Raw genomic sequence first — 15,649 nt, 5'->3', positions numbered from 1 at the left:
TCCATCGCCCGTCAGAGCAACTCTGTTCCCACTAGATTACTAACCCTTGTTACCCCTCCTCCAGCCCTGGCGCCCACCGTGCCACTTTGCAGTCTGAGGCTGCTGGGTTTTGAACAGAAGATATGCTGCCATTTTAAGTAAGACTCCCAGCAAGAAGACCCTGAGGGACTGGCTCTAGGGTGGCAAAGGGGCTGGAGACAAGTCAAGTGGAAACGTGCTTGTTTTAGTGTGGGTGTAGACCCGGACGCTGGAGGGCGGGGGGGGCGGGGGGGGCTGAGTCACTGATGGGTGGGGGGGACTTTCATTGAGGTGGGGTCCTTGGAGAGGTGACCTGGCGCGCCATCCGTACCTCCTTCGTGGCTTGCTTTGTGTTGTACGTGAGTGGGAGGAACAGAGGGCCCAGTGGTGGCGAGACCCGATGCAGGGGCGGGTGCGTCGTGAGTCCGCGGAGTGGGGCGAGGGCCGCCTGGCGGCCGCACCTGAACACTACAGAGGCGTCCACTTGAGGGTCCTGGACTGCTCAGAGTGCATACAGGTTCGAGTCCAGGCGCCGAGGCGTCCCTTCCGAAACTTCGGTCTCCGTAGGCTCCGAGCGCAGGGTCCCAGCGCTGATTCGTGCAGAGGATCTGGGTGGTCCAGACCGGAGAAGCGGCTTAAGGGTGGGGGGAAACGGCGCCCGAACAGGGGCTGGCCGCGAACGGCAGAGCGTGCGCAGTGAGTCCGGTCCGACCCGCTCCGCCGCGGGGCGGCCTGCGGCCCAGGAGCCGGGCCTACGCGGACCTACTGCTCCTGCAAGAGGTGTGGCGCACAGGGCGGGGGGGCGGGAGGAATCTCACTTGCTGTGGGAGGGGCTCCTCCCTGGGGGGGCGGGCTCTGAAGTGTCAGAAGGGGCGGGCCTCTGCCGGGGCCAATGAGGATTGCTCTGCGGAGGGAAGAGTCGCGACAAAGCGGCCGGGGCGCGCGTCGCTCGCTGACCCAGTACCGGTTAAAGGGCCGACCCGGAGCGGAGAGCCCCGGACTGCGCGGCACGGGGCGGGGGGTTGCCGGGGGCCAGGGCCCCCGGCGCCGCCCCCGCGAGCCCCGGACCCCACTGCGCCCCAAGCTGCCCGGCTACCTCTTCGCACACCTTCCGGCCTCGCCGCTCCCCTTCTTTCTCCTTCCAGTCGCGCCCATGTGCATCCCCCTTGCCCCACGGCTCCTCTCCGCCCCCCTCTGCGCCCCTTCTCTCCCCGCCCTCGTTGGCGTTGGGGAGTTGGGGGCAGGCTCCACTGCCTGTCCCAGCTTCGCCCCAGCTCGGAGCCTGCTCCGGGTCGCGGGGGGCGGGGCGGGTGGGTACGGGAGGAGGTGTGGCACCAGGAGGGTGAATGGGGGTCGGCTCTGCTTAGACCCTGAGACCTCCTCCATGTGCCCCTGTCGTCCGCAGGCAGCTCCGGGGTGGGGGGCAGCCCCGTGCCCTGAGCGATGGCCCTCTCTGAGCCTTGCCTGCCTCCCAGTCTCCCACCATGAAGAGCTTGGTGTGATCCTTCCAACGCGATCCTGTCCCTGTCCCTACGTTTGTGTCTTGATTTGTCTTATGAACTGGAATTGTACTTTTGATACTGTTCTGCTCTTCAGTATTTTCTAGTGAAGCAGCATGAAATGGTGAGCTCCCTGGGTGGGGACACATCGAAATGTGTCACTATTTGAGCAAGGTGCTCCGTGTTCTCCAAGATGGATGCTTCGTAACGTTAAGCAGATCCCACCACGGACCAGTGGGGCTCCTCCCCCAGCACCCCAGCCGCCCTGAGGAGGAGGGACCGTGGAGTGACGCGCAAGGAATTCTGGGGGCCCAGATGCACAAGTGCATCTAGAAGGCAGAAGCGCACCCTGTGTGGGCACTCCTTTTGTCCCCGTGGGTTCCCGGTTTCTGTGTGGCCACAGGAGGGCCTCCCGTGTTAGTTTTCTTTCCCTGTAACAAATTACCACAAATTAGAGGTTCAAAAGAACACACCTTTATTTTGCAGCTCTGGAGGTTGGGGTCAGGAATAGGTCTTGTGGGCCAAAACCAAAGTGGTGGCAGAGTCTGCTTGTCCCTGGAGGTTCCGGGGGAATCTTCTGTGTCCAGCTCCCGGATGCCGTCTACCCTGGTTGTCTCGTGGCATCCCGCCTTTGCAAAGCCGGTGCGGGCCAGTTGTGTTTTCCGTGTTGTCTCCCCTGAACTTGGACTCCTTTTCTTCCATCTTTTAAGGACCCTTGTGATTATACTGGGCCGAGCTGGGTAATCCTGGATAATCTTCCTCTTTTAAGGTCAGCTTATTGGCAGGCATAACTCTCCCTGTGTAATACAACATATTCACAGGTTGGGTGAACAAGACGTGGACGTTTTTGGAGGGGCTGCTATTCTGTCCAGTGTTCCTTCCAGAGAGAAGAGCCTCGGCCAGGCCTCCCTACTGCCTGGGTCTGAAGGAGATACTACATTCCTATCATCAGTGCACGAAAGTGCTCATTTCCCGATGTGCTTAACATCAGACGGTTTCAGTCTTTGGGATCTGACCAGTTTTGGGAGTCCGCCCATTTTACAGCTGGGGAAGTTGAGACTTAGGGAAAGAAGGTTACTTGCCTGAGATTTGATGCAACTTTTTTGTTTCCTGTCTCTAGGGCTAGTTAAAATATGTTACCCACGGAGCACAATTTATACAGGAAGACATTTTCCCCAGGTGGCCGGGAAATTGTTGGCGTTGGCACCTTTGATCCATCCACGTGCAGCTGGATGCCTCTTGGGAGCTTAGGTACGGTGACCCGGCACTCAGCGAGCAGAGGCAGGAAACCACATTCTCATCTTTGAAGAGTCTCCTTGTTTTCCTAACTGGATGTGTGTTCGTTGGTTTCCCTGCCTGCCTCGAAACCTCCAGGGGTGCAGGCCGGGCATGCCTTTCTTCTCTTGGCTCTCCCCATGTCTCCGTACGTCCCGGAAGAATTGGAATCCTGGCTCTGCCCTCAGCTAGCTATGGTGCTCGGCGTTGAAAATGTTCCCCGGCGATCCTACTTCCGGGGATCCACACCCTAGCAGAGTTCCCCCCGTGTGGTGCTAGGCGCCTTTGTGTGACCAGTAGAGTGTAGGAGAAGTGAGGTAGATCCCTTTGGCAATTGGGGTGTAAAAGTCATTGTGGATTCTATGCTGGTGTGCTCTCTTTCTCTGGAGCCATTCACTCTGGGGAAAGCTGGCTGCCATAGCATAGGGATACTCGGGAAAGCTCTGTGGAGGGGCCACCATGGTGAGGAACTGAGGCCTCCACCAATATCTGAGTGAATGGGCCACCTTGGAAGTGGTCCCACCTGTCCTTGTCAAGCCTTCAGATGACTCAGCCTTTGCTGACGTCTCGACTGCACATTCCTGAGAGACCCTGAGCCAGAACCACCCGGCCAAGCTGCTCCTGGCTTCCCGACCCACAGAAACCATGAGATCATAAAGGTTTGTCGTTGTATGTCTCTGAGCTTCGGGATAATTTGTTACATAGGGCTAGGTAACTAATACACGAGCTGTGTGGCAAGTGCCACAGCCTCTGGACCAGGGTTTTCTCCCTTGTGCCATGACGGTTTGAGGAATGAGCGAGAGATGGGTGAAATACCATGGACCACGGGGGGCACAGGGCCCGGTTTGCAGTGGGGGCTCCCCCGGCCCCAGCCCATGTACATAAGGCAGCCTTCCAGCCCCTCCCCGGATGGTATGGGCATCCCCCGTTCCTCCTTGTGTGGAACATGACCTCACAATGTCAAGCCAGGCCTTGCATTCTTGGCCTCAGGTCACCCTTCCACCAGGGACAGAGGCATTGGGCAGGGTAGGGAGAGAGGAGAGCCATGGGCTGTCCCTCTCCTTCCTCCAGCCGGGGTGCCAGTGAACTGTGTAGTGCCAGGTGAGTCCATCCCCCCTGCTGCCCACTGTCCCGGGACGGGCAGCCACACCTGACCCACGGAGGGGGTGCCTGCCTCTCCCTGGGTAGAGAGGGGTGGCCTGGCCTGGCCTTGGCTTGCACACTGGCTGCCATTGGGGCCCCACGAGAACTAAGCACTGTCCTTGGTTCCTCTTTCGACTGCTCCTCCCTGCCCTGCCCCTGCAGCCCGCTCCCCTGCTTTCCCCTCTCCTCTCACCCCTTCCCCTGAGGCCGGCAGGGGTGCCTACTGCACCTGCTGCTCTGGTGGGCTCTGGCCTTCTCCGTGTACTTTTCCCTCAAGGTTTTCCCCCTCCCCGTTTCTCTTTGAATTGCTTTGGTGTGAGCGACTCTAACTAAAAAAAAAAAAAGGTTGAAGACCTCGGTCCCTATTCTGTGACTTGCTTCTCTGCCTTTGGGCTCTCGCTTAGACCTTCCCTCTCTTCTTTCCCGTAGCTGCATCGAATTTTCCAGGATGAATATCCCATAATGTGTTTTACCATTCTCTTGTTGATGAGTGTTCTGGTTATTTTTTCTTTTCTTTCCTTTTTTTTTTTTTTCTTGCTTTTTGTTAAAGCTATGCTGTTATAAACATCCTTGCACAGTTTTACAGTCATGAGTGAGAGCTGCTTACAATTTCCAGGGAGAAGGTACATCCATTTTATTAATTTTTATTTGCATCAGTGTTGAAGAGACCAGATAGTTCCTTTTGTTTTTTTTTTTTTTAATGTTTATTTATTTTTGAGAGAGAAAGAGAGAGAGAGAGAGAGCGTGCACGTGCACATGGCGGGGAGAGGGGCAAGGAGGGGGGGGGACGGGGAGAGACGGGGGGGATGGAGAGAGAGATTGGGAGAGAATCCCAAGCATCAGGCTCCATGTCTGGCACAGAGCCTGACTCAGGGCTCGATCCCACAACCCTGAGATCATGACCTGAGCCTAAATCAAGAGTCAGATGCTCAACTGACCAAGCCACCCAGGTTCCCCAAGAGGCCAGGGAATTCTAAACAGGCTTGTAATAATAGCAGCCCCTGCCTCACCTCACCTCTCCTTACTCACATCCTGCTTACTACTCTTTAAATGTTCTTCCTGATGTTTATGTCCGTTGTTTTGGACTTTGTCTTTTTTTTTTTTTTTTTTTAGTTGATTTATTTTGAGAGTGATAGAGAGAGTGAGAGCGCGGGCACACCAGTGGGGAAGGGGTAGAGAGAGGGAGATAGAATCCCAAGCAGGCTCTGTGCTGTCAGAGCAGAGCCCGATGCGGGGCTTGAACTCATGAACCGTGAGATCATGATCTGAGCTGAAATCAAAAGTTGGACGCTGAGCCATCCAGGCACCCCTGTACTTTATGTCTCGACTGCTCACGTACAGTCACTGTCTATTGCCTTTCTGTTACAAGGGATGAGGATTCAGCTCTCTCAGGCCCCCATTCCTCTCCGGGTCCCTCCGAGGTAGAGGATGGTAACTGCCGGTTGAAGCAGTGCGTCTGTACTGTGACTGTAAATGTGCTTCCTCCCTGCTCTTATCCTGGGGTTTCTCATTAGTCTTTTAAAATTGCACCCCATCCCCAGGCACTCCTGAGTCCCCACTGGTTTTCTTTCTCCCCTATGGCACTTGCTATCTTCTGATATGTCATAAGACTTGCTTATTTGATGATCTCTCCCACCCTGCCCTTCCTCCCCGCCCCCCCCCCCCCCCCCAGCCCCCAGTGGCATCCGACTCTCACAAGAGCAGAGATTTCTGTGTTTTAATCACTGGTGAATTGTCAATGTCTAGCACAGTGCTTGGGATGGAGGGGAGACTCAGTGCTTACTTGCTGGATGGACAGATCCTGGGACTTCCATTCACCACCCTCCTGTGTGTTTTGTTTTTTTTCCTGTTTCCTGGATCTTGCGTCTTCTTGGTTTACCGGGTCATTTGGTGGAGCACATCAGTCGGTAACTTTCTGGGAAAGATCGCTCTTGACGTGTATTCTTTAGACTCTCAAGCTCTGTATTTATTTACAATTGCATTTAGTGTACAGTCTGGCAAATTTCACGTGTGAGATGGTAATAAATACTGAGTATCTCATAGGATTGTGATGAGAATTTAGTAACATACGTGTAATGGTCAGCGTTCTCTGAGGATAAGTTATCATTACTTTGTGAGGACTCAAATAAATACAAAAGAAGGGTTTGTTGGGAGGCAGTTGAGTGCAGTGGCCAAGAGCAAGGCGGTGGTGCTGGTCAGCACTGGTTTGGAGTTCTGTGCTCTGTGACCTAGTAGCTCTATGGCTGAGAGTAGGCAAGGCACCGAAGCCTCAGTTTCCCCAAGTACAAGATAGAAATGGTCATAGTACCTACTGCTCATGGAGCTGTTGAGGGTAAAATCAGATATACTGATTTTTATAGGTAGTAAGGGTTATGATGCAGAATGTTTCCAGTGCTCTCAAGTATTGAATGTGGCTTGCTTTGGTGGCAAGAGCTGGTACCTACTTTGACCTTGTCTTTGTGTTCACTGAGGGTTAGTGTCTGGAGTGGGGCAAGCAATCGGCAGTTTGCAGCATGTATCAAAAGTCCTGAGAGGAATCCCTGTACTTTGACCCCGCAATCCCTTCTGCTAAGAATTTATCCGAAGGAAATAAAGGTGTGCTTGAATTTAAGTGCAGAGCTTTGTCCACGAGGAAGACGTCTGGGAACCACTTCGGTGTCAGGAGGGAACTTGATCATTACATGGGTCTGTAAACTCTAGGCTCCCTCCAGTGGAGTCCTCTGCAGTCCTTAGAAGTGGGCAAGATGGCAGTCAGGTGCAGGAGAGCTGTACAGGATACGAAATGAAGACAGTGGTAAGTGAGAAAAGCGTCAAACCTGCATAAGCCCTTTTGGGGAGTAGGAGTTACATTTACTTTTTTACTGTTCTTTAAGGTGCAGAACACTCAAAGTTTGGACAAGTAGAGGCTGGATGGTCTAACGCATAGTCTCTGGCATATGGATGTCAAGATTCAGGCTGTGGCTCTACAAGACCTAGGGCCAGTTACAGAACTCAGAATGCCTCAGCTTCCTCATCTGAAAAGTGGGGCAGTACTAGCAAGGATACTTGTTCAGAGATTAGGCACGAAAATTCTTTACTAAGAGTAAGTGCTGGCTCAACGTTAGCAGCTATCACTGCTATTCAAGAATTAATTCTCGTTAGTGGGATTATGGATTAATTTATCTAATTAGTCTCTGTACTGTCTAAATTGTTATTAAAAAATAAACGTATTTCTTTTGGAAGTAGAAGGTTATTTTTATTTATTTATTGTAATTAAACATTTTTTTAAAATGTTTATATTTGAGAGCGAGCGAGAGCGAGCAAGCAGGGGAGGGGCAGAGAGAGGAAGAGAGCGTGAATCTCAAGCAGGCTTGGAGCTGTCAGGGATGCTGGGCTCAGGTCCACGAACTGTGAGATGACCTGAGCTGAAGTCAGAGCCCAACCGACTGAGCCCAGGCGCCCCAGAAAAGGTTACTTAAAAGTATGCAACCTTGAGGTAACGAAGATGATTCTGATTTTTTTTTTAAGACAGCCTGGTCACAACACAACAATGTGGATGTACTTTATACCACTGAACTGTGCACACGGCATGTGTTCAAATGGTTAAGGTGCTAAATTTTATGTATATTTTACCACAACTAAAAGAACCCAACAATAACACCATCATCATTAACAACTACAAAAAAATTCAACACCATCATCATTAACAACTACAACCCCCCTCCCCCAAACCATAAGCAAAGAAGAAAGTTCTGAAGGTGTCCCTGGGACTGTCAGCAGTGATGCGATGGGACTGTTTTCTTCCAAATTTATATCTGATTTTGCAGCCCAAATTTCCGTCTGTGAACACTTCTTAGTTTTGTCGCCAGCAAAGTTGCGTCTCTCGGTGTTGACGCAGAGCCCGGCTCCCGGTCCGAGCCACGCGTCCGAGCCCAGCCCCGCCGCTGCCTTGGGCGTGACCTTGGCCAGCTGGGTGTTGGGGGGCCCTGCGAGCCTCAGTTTCCCACTGTGGGAGCCAGGGATGACAGCTCCCCTCTCTTCCCGCGCGGCCCCGCCCCACGGCCCCCGGATTGGCTCGCGCGGGTCTCCCCCGCGTCCGAAACGGGGCCGGACCTCTCCCGCTCGCCGGGCCCCAACCCGGAAATGCGGCTCGGAGGCGCCGGCAGGGCTGACCGAGCCGCGGCGGAGCGACGGCGGGCTCGGCCAATGGGCGCGGGCGGCGGCAGCGGCGGGGCGGCGGAAGTCCCGCCCGGCGTCGCGCGGGGGCGGGGCGGCGCCGGGGGCGGCGGGCGGCGGGGCGGGCGCAGGATGAGGGCGGCCATTGCTGGGGCTCCGCCGCGGGGAGGAGGACGCTGAGGAGGCGCGGAGTCGCGCAGCGCTGCGGGGGAGGCGCCCGCGCCGACGCGGGGCCCATGGCCAGGACCACCAGCCAGCTGGTGAGTGCGCGCCGGCCGCTCGGGCGCGCCGGCCCGTCGCCCGGCCAAGCGCGGCGGCCGCCGGGCCCCGGTGAGGCGGGGCGGCCCCGGGTCCCGAGGGCCGGGCGGCGCCTCACCTGCGGCCGGGCGGCCGGGCAGAGGACCGCGGGCTTCGTGAGGGCGCTGCTCGGCCGTCGCGGGGAGCCCGGGCCCCGGCGCGGCGGGAGCCTGCCCGGCGGGGGCGCTGACAGACGCGCGGAGGGCGGGGGAGGCCGGGGAGGTGTCACTGGCCTGTCGCGGTGGAAGTGCTTGGAAAGTTTGTTTTCGGCGCGCCGCGGCCTGGAGCCGAGCCTTTGGGCTTACCTTTCGTTCCGTCTGCGGAGGAACCGCCCTGGGCCTTCACCTGGAAGGGGGGGTCCCAGTGCCTCTGCCGCAGCGGAGCAGGAGGTACGAGTTCTTGCCCGGAGCACCTGATGCCCCGGGCCCCCCGAATTCACGCCTAGGATGGAATGTGATAGACTGCTGTCCCGGCCCGGCCGAGCGGCCAGGGGTGCTGTTCCTGCCTCGGGGCTCTTCTCCAGCCCCGGCATCGAGAGTGGGAAGCCCCAAGGGGGCCGGACTTGAACCTGCTTACCGGGGGAGGGGATTTGGTGGTGGGGGGAGAGTGATCCTGACGGGGAGGAGGGGTTTCAGGGGAAAATAAAAGGGAAAAGCACTTGTTGGGTTGAATGTTTTTGCTTAAAAGTGTTTCCACGTCTCCCCCCCCTTCCCTCTGTTGCTAAAAGTATCTTGAGCGTTTTGATGTTTTCCCGGTGTTTGAGTTGGGGAGTTGCGAAGGTGTTTTCACGATTTATACCTTGGGCGCAACTGAGAAGTGGGTGCAAAATTAGGTTCCAAAGGCAAGGGAAAATCACTTAAATGAAAGAAGACCCAGGAAATGGACCCGACTCCTTGTTTTGCAGCGTACAGCTTTGTGGTGGCGGTTCTTAATCTTTTTTTTTTTTTTTTTTTTTTTGCCGGGGGGGGGGGTGTCTTGTACCCCTTTGAGAATCTGACGGAAGGAATGAATCCTCTCCTGAGATTAAAACACAGAGCCGCCCCGCATTTTGTAGTTACTTCCGCTGGTTCTTGAACCTTCTGCAGCTCCTCAGTGGACTTCAGGCGGAGAACACCGTAGGGATGGGTGACGCTCCAGAGCCGCAGAGGAGGACCTGTTCAGTTGAGAAAACGGTGAAAGGGAAAGGGGCCGTCTTTGGCTGTTGCGACATGTGGCCGTACCCTGGGGTGTCTGGGCTGACAGGCAAAAACACGAAAGAGGCTTTTGGCGAGCCTCAGTGGAGGCCGGGGGTGAGCACGATCCCAGAAAGCGTGTAACACGAACCGTCCTACGGCGGTGCTGTTGGGGCGCAAGGTGCGAACTTTGCTGGAGTCCTCGGAAGGGGCAGAGAGCACATTTCCTCACCGTCTTGGCCCTTCGCGTGATGGGCGGTCGACATCGGGAGTTTTCTCTAGTAAGCCGTCTTCTTAACGCGGAATTGCTGGCATCCATGGAGGGAAAATGAATCTGGGTACAGCGGAGAGACCTCGCCGTCAGGAAGCCAGAGGAGCAAGGCTTTTGTTGGGTCCCCCCTGCCGGGTGAAGGTAGGCCGTGTTTCCCCTCGGTGATGGCGCAGGTGCCCCCGGTATTGGCTTTTTCATCCGAGGACAGGTAGGCTTGGCGCTTCTGACAGTTCGGGTCTGGATTTTCAAGGTGGCACTGTGGGAGAAGCCCGTGGCCCAGCTGTGGATCGTGCCACTTTCCTGAGCGTGCGCCGCCAGCAGGGGGGCGCTACCGTGAGGACTGAACGTGGCCTAGCCTGCTTGGATCCTCAGGTGGGCCGGAGGCTGTCCATAGCGCGTACTGAGCACGGACTTTGTTTTTTAAAATTTTCTCTGGTTTTTTGAGGGGGGAGGGGCAGAGAGAGAGGGAGGGAGAGAGTCCCAAGCCGGCTTCACGCTCCAACTCACAAACTGAAATCCTGACCGAAGCATGAGATCACGACCGGAGCCGAAATCGAGAGCGGACGCTTAGACGACTGAGCCACCCGGGGTCCCCTGTGGAACACTTACTTTAAAAAGCGGGCACTTTTCCAGATAGCTCCCGCCGTGTTGCTTGATTTCCGTTGATAGGGTGGGGTGAGGTCGGTGTTGTCCCGTTTTACGGGCGTGGAGACCGGGAGACCGATGGATGGGGGGTAAGTATCTACCTGTTAAACCGAGCGCCTCTTGAACCCACGACTGAGCCGCGGCAGGGCCCCGGGCTCCCCTCTGCCCCCTCGCGTGGGGAGGGCCCCGAGGGCCGGCCTGGCGGGGGGCTCGGACGCCACTTGGCTTCAGGAGGTCCTCGGTGCCACTGCCCAGAACGTCTTTCCCGGGGTTGTGCCTGAGTGTCCCGACGGTGCCGTGCTGGAGGCAGGAGGGACCTCTTCACGTGGAAGGACCGCACACTTACTTATTTCTCCGGGCAGATGGCTGAGCTCTGTGACCCCTGGAGCCCGTTTCGGCCTCGCACTGTCAGAAAACAGCTGTTTGGAAAGAGGCTCCGCTTCATCTGTGTTTGGGGGCCGCTGTTTGAGTGGGGGAGGCTTGGGTTCCTCCCTCTGGGAGACCAGGGCTGCAGTGACTTTGCTGGAGGTAAAGCGGGAGACGCTTCTGCGAGCGTGGCCGCGTCTGTGCGGGGAGGCGGTTGGGAGAGCGGGGGACATGGAGAGGAGTGGGTTCTGATTTCCACACTCCTTTTCGGGTAGCTCCCTCTCATCGTGGTCTCGGGCGGTGTGATGTGTTTCTGTCCCCGCGACGCCCCTGCAGAGCGGGCAGGGTGAGGTCCCCACACTGAGAGGTGGGAGTGTGGGTTTGTCCTCTTCCGACAGGGTCTTGTGGGAAGGAGCGTGGCGGCAGCCTGTGTAGACGCGGGGCCTGAGCAGAGGCCCTGGGCAGCTCTTCAGAGCAGGCCTCGGCCTCTAGGCCGCCTGTAGCCCAGTTTTGGTGAGGAAGAAAAGGCGACCCCAGGGCGTGTCTTCCCTTCGTGCCACGTCCTCATCCCCGAGCCGCACGACGTGGGGTTTGGGTGCGTGGAGGGCGAGGGTGTGATGAAGGGGGAACCGCTGCGGAAACGGGGTGAGCGCGCTCCGTCCCCTCCGAGTTGGTAGTGTGGAGAGCCCTCCCTGGCAGTGCACTTGGACCTTTCCTGAGGAGAATTTTCCGTGGAAATGGACTTTGGTGGGATCCCATGTGTGGCTGAGGAACATTTGATGCAGAAATGACTCCCTCAGCAGGTGTGAGGGCTGGGACGGACGTGTGCGAGCTCTGCCTCTGCCCTTTTGATGACAGCTGGCCGAAGGGGTGAGGAGTGCAGTTGTTTTGAAGGCAGGTTCAAAGGGCAAATCACCGGGGAGGAAGTGCTGGTGTGGAAACGAAGTTTTGGACGGGTATCATTCAGGCCTTTTTACTAGTGCCTTCTTCTGTAACTGGGTCGTGTTTAATACCGGACCCTTTAAAACATTGCTTGATTATCGAGAACCGGTTTTGTATCCAGTCTCTAGCTGAATCGACAGGCAGAGTTGATTTCCTTTCCTTTCCCCTTTCCTTTCCTTTTATATGTATTTATTTTTGAGAGAGAGAGAGCGAGCGAGAGAGAACGTGTGTGCGCGTGTGGGTAGGGACGGGATGGAGAGATAGGGAGACAGAATCCCAAGCAGGCTCCACGCTGCCAGCGCAGAGCCCAACATGGGGCTTGAACCCACAAACCGTGAGATCACGACCTGAGCTGAAATCAGATGCTTAACTGACTGAGCCACCCAGGCACCCCAGAGTGCGTTATTTTCGAGTGATGGGGAATATGTTCTGCTGATAGTGCCTTGGATATGAAAGGCCTTTCAGGTTCGCGATGGTTCTTGGGGATCTGTTTTCATTGCTTGACTGGTTGCATTTATGTAGTTGCACAGAGTCTGTTTCCATCCTCTTGGACTGGAAAATTTTCCTTACTTAAACTGAAATTTTTACTCCCAAGAAATTCCAAGTCCTTTTGAATGTCTTAAGAGAGATAGTTAGTTATAAAGGATTTACATTTGTGGGTTTCAAATCCCTCATCAGAGGAACCGATTCAGGTTTCTGTGTAAATAGTTGGATTGCACATAGGCCCACAGAAGTAGAACTGACAGCACCGCAAGCTCGGTGAGCGGAATAGACGGCCACGGCCTACGTCAGCAGCCCCTGCCCGGACGCACGGCCCGCAAAGCAGACAAGGACGGTTTGCATTTGGAGTGTTGCCCAGGAGCCTGATGAAGGTGGGCACATAGTTCCTGGTGGCCTAGTGACCTCCTCTGCCCCACAGACGAGATCAAGTGTCCTCTGCACCAGCCGCTGTGCTTTGAATCAGCTTGCAGCCTTCAGGGAATCGCAATATTTAAAGGTATGTGTGAAGGTGTGTCTGGATGCCAAGCAGGGTCGTTCTGGAGGTGTGTGCCTTCTGCATGTTGGTGGAGCTGGTGGTGGCAGGTCTGCCCGCGCTGGAGAAGGCTGGAGAGGCCCGTGTGCAGGCAGCTGCGTGTTGTGTGTGTGTGTGTGTGTGTGTGTGTGTGTGTGTGTGTGTATGTGCATCTCGGAAGTATCTCAGAATTCATCTGGCTGAAGCTTAGCTGTTACAATGAAATCATTGTTAAAGTCTCATTCTTCAACCTGTTTTTCTCTTTTGGAATTAATTGTACTGCAGTGGGAGTTGTATCTCAAAGCGACAGCTGTATATTGGATGTTGTCAGAGAAGGCTGATAAGATTTGCAGGGAAGCTTGAAGCCTTACAGAAATTGTTGTTATGTGCTTTGACCTGCCGTGGTACCTGTGGGAAAAGGGGCCTGGAGTTAACTTTTCTGTTCTCCCTCCCTGTTTCTGAGAAGCTGGGAGGACAAAGCCTGCAGTGGACCTGGGAGCTCTGTGCCACCCAGGAGGAAAAGGTTCTACCTTGCAGATCTTGCTCTTAGACCCAGTCTGAAGTAGAGGGCATGTATTCAGTTGTGGCCTGGCTCTGGATGCTCCCCTACAGTGAAGGAAGTGGCTTCATCTCAAGGGGTGGCCATATCGCATTCTCATCACACACTCTCCCCTGGCAGGGCTGAAAACATTGACACACTTTGTTCCTAGTCCCCCTTTCTCGGTGACTGGGAAGTGAGCACTGCTGGAAGGGTGCCTCAGTTCCAGCATTCCTAGGACTTCCCTGTCTCTCCTAGCCTGTCCCTTTGCTCCTCCTCGATGAGAGTCCCTTCTCGGATGCACCTGCCGAGTGCCCTGTACAGCCCAGGTAGTGTCCAGGGTGTTCTAAGCTGCCGGTTTCTCCTCTTCAGGCTCTTCCTCTTTGCCTGAAGAAATTCCCCCAGTGGAAACTACCCCCTTGGTGACCGTGAAGCCTTTTCTGAGTGATCAGCTTCTTTGTGTGTGTCCCACCCACCCCTGCCCCATCCCTGTCCGCTTTGGTCTGCAATAGTTTTATTATATAGTCAGTTCTGAAACAGGTTCTGTGCCTTGTTTTGTCCTTGTCTTTCTGAACTTTGAGGCTCTGGATGGCTTTGGTTACTGTCTCATCTTTTCTCTTCATGGTTCTCATGCCTGGACTTCCAGTAGTATTTGTCACATACCCGTGTATCTTCCCATTTTTGCCATTTGTTAAAAGCATGTCAGAATCCTACATGTACATTCTGATTCCCTTGCATTTAGAGCTGTATATGCTCAAGGGGTGGAGGGCTTCATCAGAAACTGTTTGTTCCCTATTTAATGCCCCGTTTGCAAGCATTTCGAACCAGGAAGAAGTCAGACGCTTAAAAACATGGATTCATGTTCCACTCTTCTGTTGTCTAAGGAAATACAACTTAAGAAGGAGATACTCTCTTTTTCCATGTATATATTATATCACTTACCTGACCCTTGAGAGGTTATATTTCAGAGGTACCCATTTCTTTTCGTAACTAGAGCTCCTTGCAGGTTGGGGACCAACTGTTGGGTTAAATCTGGAGTAGCAAACTACTTACGTCAAACGTACAGTATTTGAGCTGAGGCTTTTCATGTTGGCACTGCCGCCGTGGTGGGCGAGGCCTGCCGTGGACCACTGTCCTCACGTAGCCAGACCCTGAGTACCGAACCTGTAGAAGTGCCAGCCGCCAGTGTCGGTGATGTGGGCTCTGCGCGAGAGACAGCTACTCTCAAGGCAGTTGCTTTCCCGTTAGGAGGACTTTTTCCTTGAAGATTCCTGAGGATGAGGGTCACTCTAGCAGTCTCTCTGCCCAGAAGCCAAGCTGCTATTCTCTTATGATATAGGGCCCTTAGGGGAAATGGCACGTATTTCTCTGCTGCTTTAGGCGAGGTCATTGAGGGCGTTCCCCAGGCCTTGACTTTGCTCTGATTTATAAAAGTATCCTGTCCTAAAAGGGGCATAAGCTCTGTGGCTAGGTGCGACCACATCCAGTGCCACAGCTCTTCATCCAGGTGCATGAAGCCCCACCCTCCTCGGATGGTTGTGTGGCTGATGGTCCTGGGGGTTGTCCATGCAGCCCCCCTTGTCTTAGAGGTTCCTACCATGCACTTACGCATGGATGCTCAGTGAGTGAGAGAGCCACCAACCTAGCAGGAGGGCAGGAGTGACAGGAGCGTTAGACCCAGCATGGGCCAGCGCTGGCCGTTAAGAAGTGCAGCATGGGTTCCTCCTTCGGGAAATGATGGGACCAGCCCATTCTTTGGGAAAATTGCCCAGACGCTGGTTTTGCTCAGCTCTGCTCTTCGGAAGGTCTGATCTGGAGAGTCACAGCAGCCAGACCCTGTGGGGGCAGGTGAGGTAGCAAGCTAACTTACTAGGAAAGCTAAGAAGCTTGATAACTGCTTGTTTCCGGGCTCTTGTCATTATTAACTGGCTTCCTTCCTCGAGGGTGAGCCCTGAGCTCTTCTGCATTTTTTTCTCTGCAGTGAGTGGCCCATGACTTAGGCTGGACAGGAGGCTGAGAGAATAATCTGTCCTCTCAGTGCATGATCTCTGAAGCTCAGGATTTACTGCCCCCCTTTTCCATTGTCAACTCATTTTTTTCTTCCTGCAGTTTGGCATTTTTCTTTGATGGGGGTTTTTTTCATTCGTCAAAATTATAGTCTTCTACTGATTGTATGTACATAGCTGGTTATTATCAGATATACAGCTTTAAAAATGTGTATCTAAATATAGATTTTATTTGTGAATGCATTTTATTCTCATTCCTAAAAAAAGAAAACAAAACTTGTAATCTAAATGCTTTTTTTGTTGTTGTTGT

At 54.5% G+C, this 15,649-nt stretch overlaps 1 protein-coding gene across 6 annotated transcripts in view; it reads left to right on the top strand.

Moving 5' to 3' along the window:
• Window positions 1-1,371: 1,371 nt before the first annotated feature.
• The window catches only part of PDPK1 (3-phosphoinositide dependent protein kinase 1), an 81,996-nt gene continuing 67,718 nt past the window's right edge, over window positions 1,372-15,649 (top strand). Inside the window, exon 1 of one of the 6 annotated variants that reach the window (XM_058711939.1) lies at window positions 1,372-3,451. Coding sequence is in view for 1 of the 6 variants with exons in the window: in XM_058711938.1 (XP_058567921.1) it covers window positions 8,327-8,350 (24 nt within the window). In the remaining 5 variants the exon portion in view is untranslated. Of the gene's footprint in view, window positions 3,452-3,771; window positions 3,894-8,203; window positions 8,351-8,751; window positions 8,777-15,649 lie in introns of those variants that run through there. The other 5 variants (XM_058711941.1, XM_058711940.1, XM_058711938.1 and 2 more) reach the window with 5 other exon arrangements.

The sequence above is a fragment of the Neofelis nebulosa genome, chromosome 18 (genome assembly GCF_028018385.1).
Source record: "Neofelis nebulosa isolate mNeoNeb1 chromosome 18, mNeoNeb1.pri, whole genome shotgun sequence".
Lineage (NCBI taxonomy): Eukaryota > Metazoa > Chordata > Mammalia > Carnivora > Felidae > Neofelis > Neofelis nebulosa.
The sequence above is the reverse complement of the archived record's forward strand: the minus strand, read 5'-3'. Positions and strand labels throughout refer to the sequence as shown.